We start from the raw sequence: 23,061 nt of genomic DNA on the forward strand, positions 1-23,061 counted from the left end.
TTGCTTCTTCTTCCTCTAGTCTCTCTTTAAGATGCATTACCTGCATAAACATACAAAATCATATAAGTAACAGTTGAAATAAAGAGTTTTGAGTCTTTTTTTTTTAGGAACATAGGTACTTACTCCTTCCTCTAAGTCATGTCTCTTGTTACTATGTTGCTGTGAAGCTTCCATGAGTAGTTCCTTAAATTTCATGAGTATCAGAGAAACAGATGAAAAAGGAAATGGTACTTAGAATGATTAGAGTGAAACGTGGGAGCCATTAAAAGGGTCGGTAGGAGAATTGAGTAGTTACAAAATCTAAAAGAGTATTAAAACAGTTATTGAGGTTGTTAAGAAAGGATAATGTAAGTCACATGAGACTCGCCGGAACAACGGCGGATCAGATCAATGACATATAGAAGAACACACAAAAGATTCCCAATATAATTAGAAACACAGTTTTTTTAGAGGTGTGCATGACGTGAACCCCATCACCGTAGAGATTATTCTCAGCCAAAACTGTTAGTAATAATAAACAAAAATGTATACGGAAACGTTTTAATATATAAACCCACCCAAGTCACACATTAGGATGTCATAAACCGGAAAAACGGCTTTTTCATACCCCGACAATAGCCCTGTGTTGAATTCATACATTTGACTATTGATCTGGCCTAAACATACATATGTTTATGAATATTTGAATTCCGTACCCCAACTTTGAAATCAATACGCCAAGTATAATTGTTGTGCCATAACATACAAAAACATGTTTATCGACTAACTCTATTAAGCTTCCGTTTAACCGTTCTGAAGTGGATTCCACGTGTGCGCAGCGATCCAAACGACGTCGTTTTGGCTAAACAGAGAAACTAAAATTTTGACCAAAAAGACGTCGTTTTTTATTTCTCTCACAAAATCTCTCTTCCTCTCTCCCGAAACTCTCTCTCGCAGGTAGGAACCCTAGAATTTGGGCATTTTTAATTTTTGAGTCTGATCTGAAGTAGTTTAGGCAGCCCAAAATAGGTGTTTAGGCAGCTCTTTCAAATCGACTCGAAATTGAAAACGCCCAAATTCTAGGGTTCCTCTGCCGTGAGATAGTTTCGGGATAGAGGAAGAGAGATTTTTTGAGAGAAAATGACCAAAACGACGTCGTTTTAGTCGAAATTTTAGTTTCTCTGTTTAGCCAAAACGACGTCGTTTGAATCGCTGCGCACACGTGGAATCCACGTCAAAACGGTTAAACGGAAGCTTAACAGAGTTAGTCGATAAACACGTTTTTGTATGTTATGGCACAACAATTATACTTGGAGTATTAATTTCGAAGTTGGGGTACGGAATTCAAATATTCATAAACATAATGTATGTTTAGGTCAGATCAATAGTCAAATGTATGAATTCAACACAGGGCTATTGTCGGGGTATGAAAAAGCCGTTTTTCCGTCATAAACCTAAACCTACAGTCCTGATGTCAAAAAAAAAAGAAAAAAACAGAGAGAAATAAAACATAAGCGGCAAGCGCCGCCAAGCTCTGCAAACTCATTCCTTACAAAGAGATCCAGAAAAGAGCGACTTTGGTGAAACACAAAAGTTGCGTTTGATTCAGAGGTCTGAATCTGCTGTTAGACTATTGGGGTTCGAAGATCTCTGCTGTTAGATTGATTCAGCATCCTGTCACACCTTAAGGTACCTTGCAGCTAATTCTTCCTTTGAGTAGCCAGTAGCGCTAGGTTGGGACTAGGTATGAGATTAAGATTGACTAGTTGGTTTAATGACAGTACCTTCGATGATACGGTGTCTCGTCTCAACCTCTCTGTTTTTGGTTTCATTGGAATACATACGGCTGTTTTCAAGTTGAAACGTCATGGCTTTGTGATTTTTCTCTCCAAGCGAATGGTGATACTCAAACTATCCATAATCTATATATGTTGAGAAAACCAAGTTTTGAGATGATGAGGCTTTGTTTGTTTTTAAGCACCAATAGTTTAAAACACTTGGTTTTATGGATTTTATCTCAAATAGAAGATTTATGTGGAATAGTTTAAGTTGATCAGATGGTAGAAATGGGATATAGATCTATGTTTTAGTCTTTACCATATCACTAAAGTTGTAGATTTAGTTGATGGAATGGGTCTTCAAATCCTATATGGGTATTCAAGTATATGCAAAAGAGTAAGATGGATTTTGATATATCATTGAAATAGTGGACTGACATATATGAGGATATTCAAAAGAGTAAGATGGATTTTGATCATCTTAATAGTAGACATATTCTAAGATATGCAAAAGAGTAAGATACATAGTTGTGACGAAGGAAATTACAAAAGATAAGTGATTTTGCAAGAAAGAAGATGGGGAAGCGAAAGATGTGTATGTGAGTGTGTCTAGGAGATCAATACATGAGTTCTTCACTTGTAATTTTCTCTTATCATTGTACTGGTCTTTTGGCCGAGTCTTATGTTGTATGAAGTTTCATTATTAATAACAAAATTTCTTCTTCTTTTTTTTGTTCATTATATATACCTTTCACTGCCCAATCAAATAACCAGTTTCGTCGCTATGTACTTCTGATATTCTTGCAGTTCGATCACTAGGCTACATATCGATTGTATTAACGTTTGTTGCTTATTAAGTTTTGTTTTCTTAGAAAGAATTGGTACATTTGAATCTGATAGTCTAACATAATTGATAATCTGATAATCTGATAGTTTCGTTTCCTGAAGATAAAAACATTAGAATAAATCTCATGTCAAATGCAATCAAACAAGCATTTAAACGACATCAAAGGTAAAAATCAAATCAGAATCTCTGAGCTTAGAAACCAATGCCACCGAATCATGGATTTAGAATCATACTATAACCAAAATAAAAATTCAATAAAACAAACAATTGATCTAGCTAAGACGAAGATGCAATCCTAGAGTAATGGTGGAGCATCGAGGATGAAAAATAAATAACCATGATTAAGATGATATGGAATTTCACATTAACCACACTAACCAGTAACCACCGGTTATTAATTTATTATTAACCAGCAAATAAAGAAAAACCAAAATCTCTACAATACATGTTTCGCCTAATTAGGAAAGCTTCATGATCGTGTCTGTCAACTCACTAGATCCTTTATTTCCAAGTTAGAACTTAATTAGTTAAAAAAATATATCTGAATTTACTATTTTTTTGAAAAGCTTTGGACTTTGGACTTTGGCCTTAGGTGTTATTGTCCAATTCACTACAAACAGTTACGTAGCTAAATATAACACTGGACACACACACGTATATATCGTACAGAATATTCTAAATAAAATGAAATATACTGTATATGGTAAAAAGTGAAATGTATGGGATTCTAGCATCTAACAAACTGAAATGAAAATTTTATTTTATAAAAATATAAAGTTACTACTCCTTTCAAATTGAGAAGCGGAGAAACCGAAAAAGACTTATTCCAACAAGGAATTACAAAATAAAAAAGATTAATTTCTATCCTTTTTTTTTTTTGATATCCTTTACCTTTTTATTTAAATATTCTTTTTAAAATTTCAATATATTTTTTTCTGAAAAACTCAATAATCAATATATTATTCTCCAGTTATAAAAATGTTAATTTGTTTCCTTTTTTAATATATTTTTCTTTTTATAAACATAAATATTCTCAAAATATATTGAACAAAATTTCAAATATTTATTTCTGAAAAAGTCAAGAGTCATTATATTTTTTTCCAATTATAAAAAAAAAATACATAAATAAATAGCTTTTACAAAATATATCCAACTTTAAATAATATAATACAGTGTACATCAGTTTCATCGAAAAAGGCTTTTGTACTATTTACATTAAAAAAAAATTAGGGTATCCAACAGGGAAACCTTACCTTGAGACTATATAAAGCCAACTCTCGACCTCTCATAAACCTAAACCTAAAACGGCAAAGCCTGACGTCAAAAACACAAAAGAGTTAAACACGAGCGCCGATCTGTAACTCCATCTTGACACAAAAGCAGAGATGAGTTCTAAGATCAGATCCCGCCGTTAGATCGAGTCATGGTCTTGTCTTATCGAAAGGTACTTTCATTTACTTCTTTTGTTTTGTTTACTGAGCCGAGCGTCGTCTAAAACATGGTCTTGTCTTATAGGTTCATGGTCTTATTTTCCATGTTCGGGCCCAATTTTCACCAGCCGTGTGTCTCTTTCGTCCTGTCCGTCCCGATTGTTTTTGGTGTCATCGGAATATTGAGATATCTTTCCAAGATAACCAACAAGGTTTTGTTGTGATTTTTCTCTCCAAGCGAATTTTTCATTTACTTACATCTAACCACTCACCATTCTAAGTCCAACATAGCGGATTCTAAGTCCAACATAGCGGATTCTAAGTCCAACATAGCGTAGTGGTATTTTCTAGTAAAGAAATACTAGAAAATTTATTAGATATATTCCAGGATATGCAAAATAGTTATATTTTCTAAACACCTTGGATTGTATAGAGTGAAAGCATGTTGTTAGTAGAATGGTATAACTGCAACATTTGAGGAGCAATCCACTCTATAAAGAACTGGATTCTTATTTATATCAGCTGACTGCTCTCAAGGTTTCTTATAATAATCATATTTTAGGATATGCAAAAAAAATTGTAACTTTTGATTTGTAATCAAACTGTATTTTCTAATACATTTGTTTTGTAATTTTTGTTTTTATAATGATTTTTAACATTTGTCTTGCAATTTTATTTGTGTTTATTTACTTTGTATATTATCATTTTTAAAGGAAAATTATGTTTATCATCGTTTCTGGTTACACCTTCCAATCAATTATATAAGTTTTATTTTACCCATTCGTAAACTTGTCCAGAATCATATATATACTCCATTGATCGACATTATATGCGTATTAAGGAGAAAATATGATAATTCAGGTCATGTATTTAAAGTTTGTATGGATTTGATCTGTTAATATCGTTCACTGGATAACACTATTAAATTGGCTTCCTCGTCACAATTATAATAAACCAAAGTATACATCACAAACATATAGGCCAAAAACATATATAAAACTAATGTCAAGAGTCGTCAGTTCTCAAACGTGCTTCAATCTCTTCATCCCCAGCTGTAGTGACCGACCAAACCTTTAAAGGCAAATTTTACTTTTTCGTCATCGAGTCATGCCTGTCTAGTTTTCAAAACAAAGTTGAACAAAGCCATCCAATGGCAAAACCAGAGATTTGTGCAATCCTAACATCAACACGCGACAGCTTCTGCATCTGGCTGAGATTCTTGACTATCCGTCTCAGTAACTACAGGGCTTTTCTGAAACTTATTCTTCAGCTGACCACAAGCAGCACTTGCATCAAGTCCTCTTGTTTGCCTGACGCTGGCAGTTATCTTACGTGACTCCAATGCAGCTGCAAACGCTAGGACCTGCACATTTTGGTTTAACAGAAGCGATTTAAGGAACTTTTTATTTGTATTCAAACACCAAAATCACAAATGCGTAGGCTTTAATGGTTAGTAACATACCGCTTTCTTGTATGGTCGCTTGTACTCTGATCCTTCTATCGGGTTGTAAGGTATCAAATTTACGTGATAAGTTTTACCCCATTCACGGAGTAGCTCTGCAAGTTCCACCGCATGCTCAACTTTGTCATTGACACCAGCTGCATCATATCATTTTTTAAACTATATATTAGGTGATATAATGTGGGAAGACAAAACAGAAAAGTTTTGTTCATTGCAAGGCTCACACACCTAGAAGGGCATATTCGAAGGAGACTCGTCTATTTGTTTCCTGGAAGTAATCACGACAATCCTTCATAATTGCTTCCAGCGGATAAGCCTTGGCACTTGGTACAATTTTCTCCCGGAGACTCTGATTTGGCGCATGTAAGCTGATTCACCAAAAGAACAGCTAAAGAGTAAGTAAATAATATGAAACATGAAAATCAATAAGATGTGACTGATCGATCCAGAGCATATGTTACATGATTAGAAGTTAAGAATTCATGATATGTTTGGGGTATCTTGACCTAAGAAAGGTAAGTAAAGTAGAAGAGATCATTTTAGTTTTGACCAACACATGAAAGGTGAGGACGCACCTGACAGCTAAGGTCGACTGAAGCTTATGAGAGGCAAGCTTCTTGATTGTGTTCGGAACACCTACTGTTGATATTGTAATCATTCGTTGCCCGATTTCAATGTCCTAAGTAAAAGAAAAGCATACTGCTGTCAAGTGAGTGCTATGTCTTATTGTTTTGCAATTATGCAGAGAAATAAATCATATATTTGTCTTAGAAACATGATTTTTTAATGGTCAAGTCTTTGTGTTGACTTGCCAATTAACTTACAGTGCCTAGATACTTAGCAAGAACTTCAATTATATCTACACAGAAGAACTATGTCAAAATGCAAAAATGGCTTACCTTGTTCATACATCGATGAGCATCAAGCACTGACTTTAGGTTCAACATCGGCTCACCCATTCCCATGAAAACCACATTTGTCACCCTATGCTTGAACACGTCCTCAATAGCCAACACCTAGAGATTTAAAAAATTACACTTGTAAACACAAGCCACATTTACATTTTTTACTAAGAATTCTTCTCCCGGGTCTTTCAAGTGGGAACAAACATCTGTTTCTAAACACTTACGCCTCTCTATGATGAGACATCTAGGATCAGATTAATAGTCTTTTTCATTGCATAAGGTATTCTACTTAAGATCTGAGCCTAAGTGTTTTATCTTGGAACTAAACCACAAATTCATAAATCTGTAACCATGCTCTCTTTTTGATCATCATTCCAAATAAGATTCTTTTGAACATATTTCAATTCACATAATCCATAAACTGCAGAAAACAAGAGGTAGTACTAGAAGCAAACCTGCTCAATAATCTCATGCCGCTGAAGATTTCTTGAAAACCCTCCTTTTCCCGTGGCACAAAAGGAGCAACGCAGAGGACATCCAACCTAAAGCAGAAAACTTCAAGACATCAGTATTAAAACTCAATTAGGCAAAGCCAAAAATATAAATCTCTAAGAAAGTCAGATTCACCTGGGAAGAGACACAGGCAGTGAGGCGCGTTATGCCCTTCTCTTCTTCTTGAACAGGTATACCAACAGTTTCGACCAATAGGTTATCTTCAAGCTTTAGCAACAACTATACGAAAGAAAAACAAAACATTGGAAACCTTTAAACACTAATCAAACACAGCTTCAAGCAAGGAAAAATCTCAAACATTGACACACAAAGTTTACCTTAATGGTACCATCAGTTGCGGTAACAGTTTGGTAAATGGGTGATCTTCCCACTTTAAATCCACCATCCACAAGTTCTTTACGAAACGTTTGTGGCACTTTAAAGCATCAATAAAATTGAAGATTGGTTAATGTCAAGAAAGATGAAATATTCATAAAATAAAGAACTTAGTGAGAATTTGCTCACAATTGCTAAAGTCTTCAACTTTACTAGCTTTCCTCTTGTAAATAAGATGATGGAGCTGCTTCCCTCTGTACCCTTCCTGCAAAATTAAAAAAAATCAGAACTTTATCGACTAAATCAAACCCGAATCCTTCTTAAATTGAAAAAAATTGGATCTTTACTTGACCGAGGTTGATAGCGAGCTGTTGAAGCTCAGGCTCCGTCATTCCGAGGAGAACCTGAGAGTCAATGTGTGGAGTACGCGCCGGTTTGGCTGAGGCCGGTTTAGGAGACGGTACGACGGTTGTGGCGGCAGCGGCGAAGGCGGTAGCGAAGGAGTGACGCCGCACTACCATACGAGAGATGGGAACAGAGAAGACTAGGTTTTGGAGCATAGCCATGGTATTGGTGGTTGTTGTCATCATAGCTTCGAATTCGATTACTCAAAGTTGGAAGAAGACAGAGTAAACCCTTTCTTCTGCGGCTAAAACCTCTCTGCAACTCTCTCTTCAAGTTCGATTAGTTTTTTTTGCTCACTAAGCGGATAAGCCGAAAGAACGTCACGCAGTTTGAATGCAGAATCAAGAACCGGCACGTATTCTTCACTCGCACTTCAGTAATTCTGAACCGGGGAAATTGGACCGAATTATACCAAAATGTTAAAACTGAAACCAAATCAAAGTTTGTTTATATTTTGTAAAACACCCTGTGCCATCAATTAAAAATTGTTAAAACGGTTGTGTTTTGCTTTTCGTTTCTGACTTGATGCAAATATCATAAGGTTGGATTTTAAATGACATTCCAAATTTGATTAAGAAGGTTAGTTGGGATAAATAAATTTACTATTGTATAACTTTACATCCATACAATACGTTATTTAATAATATATGTAGTGTAATTTTCAGTAGCCAATACTTTTGTTATTATTTGTATCAGTTTAACCTCTAGTATTTTGGGCTAATATCATATATCATATACTGTATATAAAAAAAGTTCGAATCCAAAATTACGGTTAGGGAAAAAAATTGAAGGAACAAAAATACAAAGAGCGTTATAATACAAGAGGCAAAAATGACCTCATCATATATATACTTCACTCGATATAAACAGCATACAAGGAAGCCTAAGGCCAAACATGTTCTCTGGTAACCGGAAAAATGTAATGCATCCGTTATCATTCTCCACATGCACGGTTTTGTCCAGAACTGTGTTCAATCCGTTGAAAACGGATATGTACGCAGTTTCAAGTAGCCACCGGAAAAATGTTCCATCCTGGAAATCAGTTACCAGCTTAATCTTAGAAGTATAAGCTTAAACACGGTTCCTGCCAAAAGGTTTTTGTGTAAACCGTTTTTCGGATGACTTGGAACCAGGTTTTAAACCTAGTTTCTTGGTATCCTTAACAGGATCGGTCTGACTTGGTTTTCCCAAATTGTCCTGAAGTTGTTGCAAGGCACGGACCACTTGGTCCATGGTCGGGCGCGACTTTGGTTCGAATGAGAGACACTGCACCGCAATGCTGGCCAATCTCACGGCTTCTTCAGGTAGGTACTGTGTGTCTATCCGAGTGTCAACGATTAGGAGAACCTTCCGTTTGCTTGTGAGGTACGGTCGAGCCCAATCCACAAGGTTTTCTTCTTTAGCCGGCCTGTTATGGTCCAACGCTTGTTTACCCGTTAAAATCTCTAGAAGCACAACTCCAAAGCTGTACACATCGCTTCTTGCATTTAAATGACCTGAAAAGGATTACAAAATTGGAAAGACAAAACAAAGATTCAAACCATTATCCATATGCTCTAGAATATTTGATCAAACTAGTCATAATTCATATTTGAGGATTGGTAGATTTTTGTTACCTGATGACATATACTCGGGAGCAGCGTAGCCATATGTACCCATGACCCTTGTACTAACATAGCTTAGATCACCCATTGGACCGTCCCTAGCTAGACCAAAGTCAGAAAGTTTTGCGTTGTAGTCCTGTTTAAGGGAAACAAAGTCATCAGTGTAAAACACTTTGAAGACATCTAACTACTTATTTGAATATATATTTCTCAACATACCCCATCAAGTAAGATGTTGGAGGCTTTAATGTCTCTGTATATCACTTTGACTGGATCGCTATGAAGAAAAGCAATCCCCTTTGCTGCATCAAGCGCAACCTTGATCCGTAGAAACCAAGGGAGTGGCTTAAAATATGCACCTCCTACATCAAAACCATGTTTCATCAGAACCTAAATACCAAAACAAAAACATAGAATTGATCAAGAGACTCACTTCTGAATAGATGATTCTCAAGACTTCCTTTTTGCATAAACTCGTAGACAAGAAGACGGTGTTCATCCTCTACGCAATAACCAATAAGTTTAACAAGATTTGGATGACTCATTTGCCCCAAGTAGTTGATCTCAGTCTGAATTCACAACAGAACACAACAAATCAGACACAAAACACACACACATTCACACTTAATACATAACTCCAAGTTTGAAAAAAACTGTACCAGCCATTCACGGTGACCTTGAAATCCTTCTTTGTTAAGCCTTTTAACAGCGATGACCAAACCAGTTCCAGGTTTAGTCGGAGTAAGAGTGGTCTCATCTAACCAACCTTTAAAGACACAACCGAAGCCACCTTCTCCGATCACACTATCTGGTCTGAAGTTTCTGGTGGCGAGTTTGAGTTCGTTAAAGGTGAAGCTTTTGACAGGGGTCGAACTCAATATCTCCCCTTCCGTCTTCTGAGCTGCAGCTACAGTCGATGAAGATTTCCGACTCGAGAGACTTAGTCCGAACAGATCGCTACTCTTACCTACACAACACAAAGACCATTTTCAAATTGGAGCCAAATCAAAATCGGATATTTCCATTCTTGATGAGTAGAACAGAGAGATGCATAATTCTTGATTTTCTTGTTTTTAAAAAAATTGAAAATTGATAGTTGGAGAGAGAAAGATTGTACCACTGTGGAAGAGGTCGGCTTTGACTCGAGAACTGAAGCAAGAACCCATTAGCTAAGAGAACAGATTCGTTTTGTCCGTTTTGATTCTTGATCGTTCTTCTTTAGCTTCTTGAGCAGATTGTGTTGTAAGCAGAGAAGGAAAAAAGAGAGAAATATAGAAACTTTCGATCATCAAAGGCATAAAAACGAAAAAGATATAAAAGATGAGAGAGAGATGTGAACAGATATGGCAAAAGGAAAGAAGAAAGAGAACAAAGTTTTGGTTTTGGGGTTTGGTGTTTTAATGAGAAGCACGAGGGGGTGACTAGAAGAAGAAGAAGAAGGAGAATGGTCTTTTTTTTCTTTGTGGATGTGTGGAAAAAAAGTCAAACAAATGGACAGAGAAAAAAAAAAAGGTGTATAGTTCGGCGAAAAGATAAAGGTCGTTGGATTCTATTTGATCAAAAATGATATGGTGGTGACCCATTTTTTTATTTATAAAAAGTCCTTTGGCAATATCCTTAACGTTTTGGCTGACAAAAAAAAAGAAGACATTTTTAGTCAAAATTTACTTGTTTGGGTGCTGTTTTTGTTACTACGGTGCGTGTCTGAATTATTACCATTAACGGGACGACAAACAAACAGCGGAACATGACGTTTGTCGATCGTAAACAAGTTGTTTGATTTGGTCACTCGACGTTTATTGGTTTGTGCGTGTGTAAGCAGAAAACAACACTTAAAGTTACCATTTAACAACCGGCCAAATCCCCTAGAAAAAAATGAGATTAAAAAATGGGAAAATTATAAATCAAGTAGTTTTTTCCAAAAATTTGGCCATCTACACATTTTTTTCAAAAGTTTGGTTAAATAGGTTTTATGATATAAAATTAGTCAATTATGCCCTTAATTGTTTTTTCAGATATATTTTGTTGATTTTTTGTCTCATGAAATTAAAAGACATCAAATAATCGGTTTTTTGGGCTTCGAGTGGGCCTAAATTGTTGTGTTTTGGGTTTTGACAAATAAGGGAAATTGATCGATTGGAAACCAATTAAGGTTAATTTTTTTTCCCAAAAGGGCTAATCGCGACAAACCCTTCCGCCGTATCTCACCATCGTCACCATCTCGTCGTCACCATCTCACTGTCGTCTCTCACCATCGTCACCATCTCACCGTCGTCTCTCTCCATCTTGACCATCTCACCATCATCTTTCTCCATCGTCACCATCTCTCTCCATCTTCACCATCTTCCGCCGATTTGATTTCTTCACCGTCTTCCGCCGTCTATCCATCTTCACTGTCTTCCGCCTTCTATCCATCTGCTTCTTAGTCGTTTTGGTGGTCTCCTCTTCACTATCTCAAGGTCAATCCGGTTGAATTTCTCTTCTCCATTGCTCCTTGTCGATCGAATTGGGTAAGTTAATTTGTGTTTTTTTTTTTCATGTTTAAATTTTGTCCTTGTTTAATCTCGATTTCAATCTAGAATTGTCTAATGATAAGTAAATTATCAAATTTTCAGTTTGGATTTCTCTTAATCATGACTCCATGTTTATCGAATTTGGTATGTTTAATTGTGGAATTGTTTTGGTAATTTTTAACTTTTATTCTTTTGTAATCTCTATTTCAATCCAGAATTCAAATGAACATCAAAGTTTTTTTATAGAACATCATAGTTTTAGTTCCGTTTAGCATATTGACCATATAATTCTTGATTTTTTTTTGCATGTGGATTATTATTTTTTGTTTTCTATTGACTTTAAAGTGAAAATTGTGTACCAGGGTTGATGAAACAAGATCGATAAAGCTATTTAACAAGAACAAGAGTGATGATCGAAACATTTGTGAACACTTTTTTTGAACGATAAGGTTAGTGAAAAAGTTTGCATAAATCTCTTTTTCATATAAAGTTCTTCGTTTCTTCTTTTTCTTAGTTTGTTTGATTCTAAGTAGGGTGATATGAGCTTAGATATGAGTGATTAGGGTGTTGATTGAAGCGTATCCACACTTGTAGCAGCAACAGATTGTAACGTTGTTTTGTTTTTATCATCATTTAGTTAAAAAGTTTGCATACATCTCTTGATTTTAGCTATGTTTGAAAAAGTTTGCATTAATCATATGGATTTATTGACTGCTTCTCTATATCAGTCATGACCCTCTTTATATTCTCTTTGCAGTCAATTATATTTGTCAGAGATTGACCTTGGCTGAGAGCAGAATTGGATCATAAGGAGCTTTTGTCAATGTCCTCAACAAAAGCACCATCAGATTCTGATACAAGTAAGAACCGTGATTTTTTTTTAAATCGTATCTCGTTTGTTCTTTTCTTTTTTTTTATTTCAAGTTCCTGTTTGCATCTAAATGATTAGTAGTCTTAGTTTTCATTTATGCCAGATAAAAAAGGTTTGCGTATGTTACTTGTGAATCATTTTATTCAACTGTGAATTATTTTTTGGGTTTTATATATCTGGAATCACGGTTTGGTTCCTTTTTCCAAATGTTTTTGTTTTTAAAATCATGTGTTGCATCTAAATGATTAATAAACAAAGTTTTTTTGTTCTTAAATCATAGCTTTAGTAATCTGTATTTTCTTAAACTAAATGCTTGTTTGGTAGAAATTATATCTTGTTTGTTGACCTTATAAGCATTATATTTACACAAATACACTATCTCAAGAAATTGAGTAAGCATCATCTCACGGTTTGCTTCCTTTTTGCGTATGTTGCATCTAAATGATTAATAAACATAAACAGATTTTTTTTCTTCTTAAATCATAGCTTTAGTAATCTTTAGTGTTTGACTCTATTGGTTCTATTGGGCTTATGGATTGACTCTATTGGTTCTATGGACTTATAAATCATACTTTTAGTAATCTGTTTTTTTTTTGTTTTGCAAAATTGAAGTCTCATATCTTTGTTGATTTATTTCAGTTTTGGCTAATTTATACTAATTCATTTTTTACTTTTCTCGGCAGGAATGGAAAAGAAGTACCCTAAACGGCTTATGGAAGATGGAAGCGAGCCACAAGTTGGGCAGATAAATAACACTTGTCGAATGTCAATCTTACACAAAATCAAGAAGGCATTACCAGAAGAGTATGAGATTGTGAAGGGTGATCCAGTTTTCGCATCTGTATTTGCATTGTATGAGAATGGTCTTGGGTACTCAGCTCGGTTGATACACAGCATCATGTGTAGGCAGTTGGTGACTAAGAGAAGACATGAGCTGTGGTTTGTGTTTGGTAAGAAGCCGCTTAGATTCTCAATGCAAGAATTCCATGCAGTTACTGGTCTTAAGTACTCAGCCGATTTCAGTCATGATTCAGAGAGTTGGACAGATGATAATGGGTTTTGGAGCAAATTGTTGAAGAGAGGTGGTATCATTACCATTCAAAACTTGATGAAGACCCACCTTGAAGCAGCTCCATCATGGAGAAAACAAGAAGATAGAATTCGGTTTGTGTATGTTTGTGTGATTGCTGGGTTGGTAGTGGCTAAGGATGAGAAGAAAGCTATACCACATTCATACATCAAGCTGGTCATGGATCTAGAGAAGGTTAGGACTTATCCTTGGGGTCTTGTAGCTTTTGACCATTTAGTTAGCTCTATAGTGGAAGCAAGAAAGAAACTGAAGAACCCCATTAGTTACATCCTCAATGGTTTCTCATATGCTCTTCAAGTTTGGGTTATGGAAGCCATTCCTCTTATTGGACAACTTATGGGAGAGAAGATTGACACAGAGATTACACTTAGCCGAATCTCTAATTGGAAAGGTGCTGCTAAAGTATCATATGATGAGCTCCTCCTTTTAGAGAAATCAATTGGACACAAGGTCAGTTGACTTCTTCTTTTTTCTTTTAAGTTTAAATTCGAATACATTGAGTTTTTTTTTTAATTAGTTTCTTTGTTTTTGTTTTGTCAGGATGTTGTTTATTCATGCATTTCCTCCACTGGAAACTTTGATATATTGCAGTCCATTGAATTTTTGAGGGGTGATGAAATTGAAGATTGTGAAGTGGACAACTTGGAAGCTTTGATCAGATCTGACTATGATTTTGGAGATCATATTTGGGAGAGTGTCGAAGGATATGGTGTGGAAGATGATAACATTGAGGATGCTGGTGTGGAACAATCTCAGACTGTTGGAGGGGACAATGAAGTTTCGGTTGGAGAGGAGAGTGGTCAGAAGCAAGCTGATATCCCAGAAGTGTCTAGCTTAAAGAAGAGGAAGAAGAAGCTAGTTGACCATGGAGCAGAGACACGGAAAAGAATGGTCTTAAATCAGATAGCATCAACTTCACATTGTTCTTGTGGAGATGATATGAAGCGGTTCTTTAAGGAGTTGATTGACTCTTCTTTCAAGAGCTTCACAGAGACCTTTGGATTGACTCTTCTTTAAGGAGTTCCGTGTAGATGCTGGTGTGGTGGAGAGATTAGAACCTACACCTCAAAGACGGAAGAGAATCCCTGTAGAAGATTTTACAGATGTGTTGTTGGTGTGAAGGTAATTTACTTTTATCTGTCGTTATTCATCACAATAGCTGAAATTTATTAAATATTGTTATTCAAACAATGATTTTAGGAGAAGAAGGAGAAACACATGTTCCGTTGGGTTGATGATGCTGTTCTAGAGGAGATTAGGATGGTTGAAAGCAAACAAAACCAACTCTTAGAGGACCTAAAAAAGATGGTAACAAACAATGTGGAGCTCCAAAAGGAGATGGTGAAGGAGATGGAAGAAAAGATGGAGAAGAATATGATTGAGATCATCAGGCAAGAGCTAATGGTTGCGAAAGAGAGTATGGAGAAGTCGAACAAGCAGAGGATTTGTGTACTAGTCGTATTGGCAGTTTCAATGGCCTGGCTTTATAAGAAGATGATATGATGTCTTTGCTTTCTGTATTTTGTTGTTATGCTTAACACTTTTTGTTAGTCTTGTTTTTTGTACTCTGGTTTTAATGAAAGTTTGATTGAAAGAAAACACCATCAAGGAATTTCAAAACACATGAGTACTTCAAATGTCTTAAATCAACACCATCAACGAATTTCAAAACAAATGAGTCTATTAATCGAAAATAAAAACCATCAAACACCATCATTCATCACAAAGCAGCTGCCGTGAAATCAAAAATTCAAAAACAGGAATCTTAAGTTGATGCACAAACCATTGTTATATCACGATATCACAGGTCGTTCTGTTATGCCCTTCTTTGCCACACCGCGCACACTTATGTCTCTTTGACCCTTGTGAGTTTTGTGATGATTTTATCTTGTCTTCAGCGGATTCATATCTTCTTTTTCTTCGCCGTCCTGGATGTCTTCTTGTTTCAGGTGGTCGAACTTTTGCATCTTCAACATACTGTGGGACTCGCCATTCTTCTTCAGGAACACCTATTGGATTAACAGTTTCCTCATATTGCGATCTCCATGCAGTAGTGGTATACACATCATCAGCATAAGGATATAGATCCTTGCCTATATCAAAAGCTCCTTTTATAGCATGTCTACAAGGGAGTTTTTGGATGCTGAACTTTCCACATGAACAAGTCCTTCTTTCTAAGTCAACAATGTAGTCTACTCCATTACCTTTAACCTGGATCTGCGATCTGCTCATCAAATAACCGTTCATGAATTTACCTTTCACTATTCTTCTTGAAATCTTTTTCTCCACCTCAACAGTTAAAGGATCTTTATGCTTTGCACTTAACTCTCTACTCTCATAAAACCAGCGTGTCATCATTTCTCTGATGCTGTCTAACAAAGGAATTATTGGATACTCTCTGGGTGTCCTCAAAGCAGCATTGATTGATTCAGCTGCATTGTTGGTGTTAATATCATACCTATAACCCGGAAAATGACAGCGAGCCCATTTTGTCACATCGGCTTCCTCTAGATAACTTCCAATAGCAGGACTAATATTATTAATTCGCCCAAACTCTTTCTCAAACTCAGCAACTCTATAAGCTTTTGATGCTTTTGCAACCTTACCAGCGACACCTCTGCCCTTATGATATGTTATCACATTACTAATCAAGTGGTGGATGCAAATACCATGTTTAGCCAATGGATAGATGTTTCCAATTGATTTAGCAATCGATGTAGCTCTATCTGACACAAATGATAAACCTTCTTCATCAGCTATAACCATCTTAAGTTGCATAAAAAACCACTCCCATGAACAATCATTCTCAGAATCAGCAATTCCAAATGCGATTGGATACAAATTGGAGTTACCATCTACAGCTGTAGCAACTAGGAGAACCCCTTTGTATTTATTCTTCAAAAATGTACCATCAACTACTATCACTTTCCGCATTGACTTGTAGAACCCTCTTGTTGATTGACCAAAAGAAATAAATAGATATTTAAATCTTCCCTCAAAGTCAATTTCATAATTCGTGAACGTACCAGGATTCGCTTCTTGTAGCATGTGCAAGTATTTTGGAATCTTACCATAACTTTTCTCAGGAATTCCTCTAACTTCGTTAACTGCATACTCCCGAGACTCCCAAGCTTGGTGATATGTTAGCTCGCAGCCGTACCTTGAACGAATAATATTAACTATATCATTCGGTTTAGGACCTTCCTTCACACCCTCATAGCTTTGCTTAATGAGATGTCCAATTGTTCTTGCAGATGGAATCCTACAAAAGGAGTTTTTTTTTGAAGGGGCACATGTATGGTTACCCACAAACTTGTTGATTTTGAAATATGTAGACGCTTGTAAACACTCAGCCCGGAGACGCCAGTTACAAACACTATCAATGCAGCGTATACACCACCATCTCTTATCAGATTTTGTAATCCTGTAGTCGCAGTTATATTTCATTGCATACATTTCCATAGTAGCCTGTAAAGCTTCCTTACTGCTGAAATATTCACCCTTTTTTACCATTGAATCTTCCAACTTAAAACCAGCAGCATCAACAAGATTAGCATCAGTACGCTTTTCTAATACATCATTAGTCGGCTTTGGTGAATTCCTTGAAATAACACCTACTGATTTTCCCACATCAACTTCCACATTACAACCATCGCTACTATCAACTGGGAACTTATTCAGATCGAACTGGACTTTACTCCTATCACCATCAACTACTCTTTTGAAAGTAACACACAACCGAATCATGTTTATCTTTTTCAGATATGCAAGAAAATTTTTCATACCTCTATCATTTGTCACAACAACAGGAGGACAATCAACTTTAACCTCTGTGGGTAGATAACTGAATTCCACATCAAACATATTTTGCTCTATTTCATAGTCTTCTGAAACCATAACCTTCAACTCTTCAAGAGATGTAGTGGGTTGCAAAGTCAGTAATCTAGCACGTTTTTCTTCATCATCAATAAATCTCCACTCCTTCTTGGCATCCAGTGTCCATACACCACAAGTAACATAGATTTGCATCATGAACAGGTAAGTGAAAGCTTTTGTGGAAGGTGGAAGAGATGGTGATCGATCACGTTAAGGTATAATGTCGATTTTTCTTAATTTGTTTATCTTCTAAATAATTTAGAATACGCATTCTAAAATGTATTAGAACAAATCTAAACAATAATTACGAAATCTTAACCATAAATTAAGAATATTTAAAAAATATTTAAAATTATTCACTTTCCTTATTTAATTTATTTTCTTTCTATTTTAGGGTATTCTAAGGTTTACAGATTACAAATTCTAAAAATTTCTATGATATATCTTCTACTTCTTTTAGTATATAGGGTAAAACGTAGAAAACGAATTCTGAATTGATGTAGAATGAAGAAAAACGTAGAATACATATTCTTAATTTTGTAGAACATACAAAATTCAGGTTCTGAAATTTTTAGAACAAATTTTTCGTCTAAACTTCTTAGAACATGTACAAACTGTAGAATGAACAATCTAAATGTTTCAGAAAGAGAAAAAATCGTAGAAAGTCTATTCTAAACAATTTAGACCAGAAATCAGCAATTTACAAACTGATTTTTGACACCTAAAACATTTTTTTTTCAAATTTTTTTTTTAACAGTTGTATACTAACATGGGTTTTCTGTTTGTTTATTGGTTCAAATTTTTCAAAACTTCACTATTTCTATTAGTAGGGGCATTTTCGTCACAATTGACAATTTTGAAAAAAGTGTAGATGGCCAAATTTTTAGAAAAAACTCCTTTATTTATAATTTTCCCTTAAAAAATTTGGTGCATATTGAATAGATGTGGATAGGTCTATATATTAATGTTTGTACCATGATTTGCTTAACTTAACCTGTAGAATAATACACTGTCGAAAATCTAATCACCACCATACACCAATGAAAAAATCGAGATGTCTGTCATGTCCAATTACTTCGTTTTCTATCTCGTACGGAACTGTTTTTTTTNATGATATGGTGACCCATTTTAAAAAAAAAATGTCTTTTGGCAATATCCTAAGCGTTTTTGGCTGACAAATAAAGAAGACATTTTTAGTCAAGATTTACTTGTTTGGGTGCAGTTTTTTTACTACGGTGCGTGTCTGAATTATTACCATTAACGGGACGACAAACAAACAGCGGAACATGACGTTTGTCGATCGTAACAAGTTGTTTGATTTGGTCACTCGACGTTTATTGGTTTTTGTGTGTGTAAGCAGAAAAAAAAAACACTTAAAAGTTACCAATTAACAACCGGCCAAATCCCCTAGAAAAAATATTAGATTAAAAATTTTGTGCAGTTTGAATAGATGTGGATAGCTCTATATATTAATGTTTGTACCATGATTTGCTTAAATTAACCTGTAGAATAATATACTGTCGAAAATCTAATCACCACCATACACCAATGAAAAAATCTAGATGTCATGTCCATTTACTTCGTTTTCTATCTCGTACGGAACTGGTTTTTTTTCTTTCTTTCTAGATATATGAAGCTTTACATACAAGATACATTGACCCAAGAGATATAAATACAAATGATTATAAAAAAGTCATAATAATCAGGAATTCATAAAAATGGAATATAGGTTTGACTTGGGTGGTAGGTTTTTTTTTTGAATTTATGAGTCGCGTATTGTTTTATACGTCGTTGTCTTGTTTGGTATGGCTTGGACTTTTGAATCCAAAAACTTTTCTTTAAGAAAGATTATTTTCGATAATACGGGTTGGACAACTTTGACGTACGGAGGCACCCACTTGGACTTTGCCCTGTCTTCCACACATTTGCTACAAATTAAAATTCACCTTTTGTTCTGGTTATAAAGAGACGCCTTTCTATACACTAAATTCAGAAATTCTTTAGCTTTTCTTGTTCTCTCTTACATATAAGTTTACATTAGATTTGATTTCTCTAGCTGAGATGTCGATATTTGTTTGTTTAACTGTTACAAAAATAAAATTTACATGTCGGTTGTTGTAACACATGATTCCAAATAAAATTCTGATATCCATACATATCTTTGTATCCATATACAGTATTCATATATGATCTTTCAAGAGTATGTATATGTAAATGTCTCCAGTTGAATCGTAAAGGCGATGTTACAAATAACTTTTTCCACAATTTATGGAAAAGTTATAAATTCTAAAAGTAAATTATGAGCACACAGGTTTAAAATATTTAGTAAAAAAAAAAAAAAAAAACGGTTTAATTATTTTGGTCGTGTCCAAAAATTGGGTTATGGGTATATATTGACAATTCAGTTTGGATATTAGTAAGTAATATGCACACAGGCCCAAAAGGCCCATGAATAAAGAAAGTAAAGGCTTAATATACTTTTGGTTTCCATGTTCCTCATTTTTTTTAGTAGTTTCTCAATTTGTTTGAAATAAGTTGTTATTCATAATTTATTTTTATTTTTAATGTAAAGCAATACAAAAAAAAGTGTAAAGAAAATCAAAGCAATTAAGAATCAGATACAAAAAAAAAACCATAGTATACCACTTTGAATTGAAACCATATGTTTTAACTTTTAACTTATCAATACTATAAACTTTTTAAACAAGGAAATAAGAATGCATTTTAATATTTTGGTATTAATTAGATGGATAAAGTCCGAGTCAGCTAGTTTTTTTAAAAAAGCCACCTTTTAACTTCGTCCCCAAGCCAAACTTTTAATTTCAAGATTGTCCTCTACGCTCCACCTCCACCTCAGTTTCAGTTTTACCTGTTTACCCCTACACCATCGCTCTGTTTTAAAGATATTGAGATAAGTTAAAAACTAATTCTAGTTTTTCAGGTAAATGAATATTATCATATCCACTGTCTTGTCTTGGTTCATTTTTTTTTTTTTTTTTCTGTTATTATCTTTTCGATTCGTTTATAGTTTTTTTTTTTTTTTTTTATCATTTAAGTTGATAAGGGCAGTTTAGTCATTTACAGAGAGTATTATATTAACCTCTCCTTCGCTTCATCTTCCTTTTCGCCTATCTTTCTGGAATTTTTTCTCTTTTCTCGCTTAAAAGAACCCTTCAAGCTCTCTCTCTCTGTATCTCCCTCTCTCTTAATAAATCAATCACACAAGACTCGTGAAAGAGGAACGAAACGCGTTTCTTTGTTATTATTATTGTACATACTCATTTCAATTGAATTTTCGCAATAAGTTTCTGGATTTGAATTTTTTTTTTGGGGTTACCTCGAGAAGAGAAAGAGAAATCGAATTAAGGAAACGATGGGGATGGATTTGAGGGCGGAGGAATTGTGGAATCAAGGGAGAGATTTTAGCCACGATGGTGAACGTGACCTAGGTCTCATGGTTACTGATTTTATCGAGACCGGAGGTGGTGGTAGCGGTGGTGCTGCTGATTCCTGGTGCAGCAGCGACAGCGATTCTGGATTTCCTGATCCTTCTTACCTTTCCGATAAGATTCAGGTATCATCAACTACATCTCACGAACGATTTGATTATCCTTAAAATTCAACGGTGTGTTCCTGTATATAATCTGGGATCATTAGAAGGTTGATTATAGTGTTGTGATGATGCTCGAATTAGGTTTAGTATGATACATTTAGATGAGTTATATAGATGGTTGATTTGTGTGATTGTGTTTGGTTTTGGTTTTTGTGATCATTGAACTTGGAAATGGTAGCTTTGGCTCTGTATACAGTTGCTAGGAAGCGTACATTATGTCACATAATCCTAATATTGAGACTAGTTTTTCTAAGGAAGGTGGTGAGCACCTTTTTCATAAACAGTCTTGGCCACTCTCGTATAAAGTATTTCAGAGATTATCATGGATTTGTTAGAATGGTAGCTTTTTCATGTTTACAGTGTTGATGTATGTGGTTCGTGTATGAAGGAAAGCATGGTTTTGGTATTTTTTATGGTTTCATGGGATAGGTGGAGAGCATTTTATTGAATTAGATTTCTCTGTTTGTGTACCTCCTGCAGTATCTTAAGTACTCTGTGGCTCAACACGAAACTGAGGTTCTCTCCGCGGTTCGGACTCTGATGCTTACTATTAAGGAGAAAGATCTTCACTCTGTGAAGTCTGGTACATGTAATGCCAGTTGCATCAGGTTTTACCTTGCTAAGCTTTTGAGACTTTCTGGATATGATGCTGCTGTTTGTTCTGCTAGATGGCAAGGCGGTGGCAAAGTTCCTGGTGGTATGTTTTTTTTTCCTTCTATGGTTTTTCATTTTTGGCATAGAAGATACTTAGAGATTGATATGTTTTATGTGACTTCTATGAAATTTGCAGGAGATAATGAATATATAGATATCATTTTGAGTGACACTGAAGTAGGCCAAGATGATCGTCTGATTGTTGACATTGACTTCAGAAGTCACTTTGAAATCGCCCGAGCAGTGGATTCTTACCAACGGATAATGGAAAGACTCCCTGTGGTCTATGTAGGAACCGTGGCAAGACTAAACCAGTTCCTCCAAGTAATGGTCGATGCAGCCAAATTCTCTTTAAAGCAGAATTCAATGCCGTTGCCTCCATGGAGATCTCTGAACTACCTGCGGTCCAAATGGCATTCACCCCACAAAAGACATCTCGGTCCGATCGATCAACAAGGTCCTGGAATGTTCTTACCAGGAATGCACCGCCAGTGTGCTGAGAATTTAAAGAGGCTTCAGTTTGCTCTCCAAGTTGAACAAGAGTCTGAGAGATTCATGAAGAAGAAGAGCGGTTTTAGCCGCAGGAACAAACCCGACAAGATAAGAATTCAAGGGGCTCATGCTCCTTGAAGAGATTTGTACAGATGTGTTTTTGGGGCATCAAGAGGCCAAAGAATTTTGCTCTGTTGAGTCGTCGTTTTTGAGTGTAATATTTTTTGCGGCTGAAATGTTTTTTTTTTTTTTGTTTTCATATGGATTCATTTGGGGGTTACACAATAATAGCCAAATTTAGGCTTTATACGAAAGAAGCTAATATACGAAGTAATACACGTCAGGTAAACCATATTATATTTTTCCTCAGTTGTACGATTCGCCTTTGGGAGAAATTGTTCTAAAAGCATGTTTCTGTTTGGGTTTTTTTTTCTTCCTCTTGTTGTTGTGTCTTCGATTACCAAAAAAATCACTGTTATGATCAATGTTTCTTTTAATATTCACATTTCACACCCATTGTGAATTGTGATATACATACAGTAAAACATCTATAAAATAATAATTTGGGTCCATAAATTTTTTTTAATTTATAGAAGTTTTAATTTCTCGATAATTAATTTATATAGACTTTTCTAATTTGGTAAAAAAATTCAGAAAATATTAAAAATAAAATTTAATTGTTATAACTAATCTTACTATATAATCATATATTTT

At 35.2% G+C, this 23,061-nt stretch overlaps 6 protein-coding genes and 1 long non-coding RNA gene across 7 annotated transcripts in view; 3 read left to right on the forward strand and 4 right to left on the reverse strand.

The window, feature by feature from the left end:
* The window catches only part of LOC109125163, a 3,726-nt gene extending 3,521 nt beyond the window's left edge, over nucleotides 1-205 (reverse strand). The window contains exon 1 of the mRNA XM_019245462.1: nucleotides 124-205. Within this exon, the coding sequence (XP_019101007.1) occupies nucleotides 124-195 (72 nt within the window). The 5' untranslated portion in view covers nucleotides 196-205. The remainder of the gene's footprint in view (nucleotides 1-123) is intronic.
* On the forward strand, nucleotides 3,890-4,667 carry LOC104785469. Its single transcript, XR_767367.1, has 2 exons — nucleotides 3,890-4,048; nucleotides 4,120-4,667. It is a non-coding gene; the product is annotated as an uncharacterized LOC104785469 (long non-coding RNA).
* Nucleotides 4,936-7,918, reverse strand: LOC104785470 (probable dual-specificity RNA methyltransferase RlmN). Its single transcript, XM_010510692.2, has 10 exons — nucleotides 7,577-7,918; nucleotides 7,419-7,494; nucleotides 7,232-7,329; nucleotides 7,029-7,133; nucleotides 6,857-6,943; nucleotides 6,396-6,512; nucleotides 6,072-6,175; nucleotides 5,725-5,864; nucleotides 5,497-5,633; nucleotides 4,936-5,397 (listed from the first exon to the last, which is right to left on the reverse strand). The coding sequence occupies exons 1-10, from the start codon at nucleotides 7,817-7,819 to the stop codon at nucleotides 5,218-5,220; spliced, it is 1,287 nt and encodes a 428-aa protein (XP_010508994.1). The 5' UTR covers nucleotides 7,820-7,918; the 3' UTR covers nucleotides 4,936-5,217.
* LOC104785471 (serine/threonine-protein kinase BIK1) lies at nucleotides 8,386-10,714 on the reverse strand. The gene is made up of 6 exons (XM_010510693.2): nucleotides 10,356-10,714; nucleotides 9,898-10,205; nucleotides 9,672-9,807; nucleotides 9,458-9,600; nucleotides 9,251-9,374; nucleotides 8,386-9,130 (listed from the first exon to the last, which is right to left on the reverse strand). Exons 1-6 carry the CDS (start codon nucleotides 10,402-10,404, stop codon nucleotides 8,706-8,708), a joined length of 1,185 nt encoding a protein of 394 aa, XP_010508995.1. The 5' UTR covers nucleotides 10,405-10,714; the 3' UTR covers nucleotides 8,386-8,705.
* Nucleotides 11,603-14,729, forward strand: LOC109132811. Its single transcript, XM_019245194.1, has 3 exons — nucleotides 11,603-11,748; nucleotides 13,306-14,162; nucleotides 14,253-14,729. Exons 2-3 carry the CDS (start codon nucleotides 13,308-13,310, stop codon nucleotides 14,727-14,729), a joined length of 1,332 nt encoding a protein of 443 aa, XP_019100739.1. The 5' UTR covers nucleotides 11,603-11,748; nucleotides 13,306-13,307.
* Nucleotides 15,378-17,576, reverse strand: LOC104788876. The gene is made up of 4 exons (XM_019245195.1): nucleotides 16,511-17,576; nucleotides 16,319-16,438; nucleotides 15,672-16,219; nucleotides 15,378-15,392 (listed from the first exon to the last, which is right to left on the reverse strand). Exons 1-4 carry the CDS (start codon nucleotides 17,574-17,576, stop codon nucleotides 15,378-15,380), a joined length of 1,749 nt encoding a protein of 582 aa, XP_019100740.1.
* Nucleotides 20,705-22,776, forward strand: LOC104785472. Its single transcript, XM_010510694.1, has 3 exons — nucleotides 20,705-21,162; nucleotides 21,682-21,898; nucleotides 21,992-22,776. Exons 1-3 carry the CDS (start codon nucleotides 20,962-20,964, stop codon nucleotides 22,483-22,485), a joined length of 912 nt encoding a protein of 303 aa, XP_010508996.1. The 5' UTR covers nucleotides 20,705-20,961; the 3' UTR covers nucleotides 22,486-22,776.

The sequence above is a fragment of the Camelina sativa genome, chromosome 5 (assembly GCF_000633955.1).
Source record: "Camelina sativa cultivar DH55 chromosome 5, Cs, whole genome shotgun sequence".
Classification (NCBI taxonomy): Eukaryota; Viridiplantae; Streptophyta; class Magnoliopsida; order Brassicales; family Brassicaceae; genus Camelina; species Camelina sativa.

Bases quoted from the DNA above. Each gene is read 5' to 3' on its own strand.
- LOC104788876 (XM_019245195.1), bottom strand. From the start codon at position 17,576: ATGTTTGATGTGGAATTCAGTTATCTACCCACAGAGGTTAAAGTTGAT. The intron at 16,439-16,510 runs GTTCATGGGAGT...CATTTGTGTCAG, and splicing joins TGCTGATTCTGAGAATGATT to ATAGAGCTACATCGATTGCT. The intron at 16,220-16,318 runs GTAAGGTTGCAA...GAAGTTATCTAG, and splicing joins TAAGGGCAGAGGTGTCGCTG to AGGAAGCCGATGTGACAAAA.
- LOC104785472 (XM_010510694.1), top strand. From the start codon at position 20,962: ATGGGGATGGATTTGAGGGCGGAGGAATTGTGGAATCAAGGGAGAGAT. The intron at 21,163-21,681 runs GTATCATCAACT...TACCTCCTGCAG, and splicing joins ACCTTTCCGATAAGATTCAG to TATCTTAAGTACTCTGTGGC. The intron at 21,899-21,991 runs GTATGTTTTTTT...TGAAATTTGCAG, and splicing joins CGGTGGCAAAGTTCCTGGTG to GAGATAATGAATATATAGAT.
- LOC104785471 (XM_010510693.2), bottom strand. From the start codon at position 10,404: ATGGGTTCTTGCTTCAGTTCTCGAGTCAAAGCCGACCTCTTCCACAGT. The intron at 10,206-10,355 runs GTACAATCTTTC...TGTGTTGTGTAG, and splicing joins AGCCGACCTCTTCCACAGTG to GTAAGAGTAGCGATCTGTTC. The intron at 9,131-9,250 runs GTAACAAAAATC...AATCCTTTTCAG, and splicing joins TCCCGAGTATATGTCATCAG to GTCATTTAAATGCAAGAAGC.
- LOC104785470 (XM_010510692.2), bottom strand. From the start codon at position 7,819: ATGATGACAACAACCACCAATACCATGGCTATGCTCCAAAACCTAGTC. The intron at 6,513-6,856 runs GTTTGCTTCTAG...TTAAATCTCTAG, and splicing joins GGCATGAGATTATTGAGCAG to GTGTTGGCTATTGAGGACGT. The intron at 5,398-5,496 runs GTATGTTACTAA...CAAAATGTGCAG, and splicing joins AGCGACCATACAAGAAAGCG to GTCCTAGCGTTTGCAGCTGC.
- LOC109132811 (XM_019245194.1), top strand. From the start codon at position 13,308: ATGGAAAAGAAGTACCCTAAACGGCTTATGGAAGATGGAAGCGAGCCA. The intron at 14,163-14,252 runs GTCAGTTGACTT...TTGTTTTGTCAG, and splicing joins AGAAATCAATTGGACACAAG to GATGTTGTTTATTCATGCAT.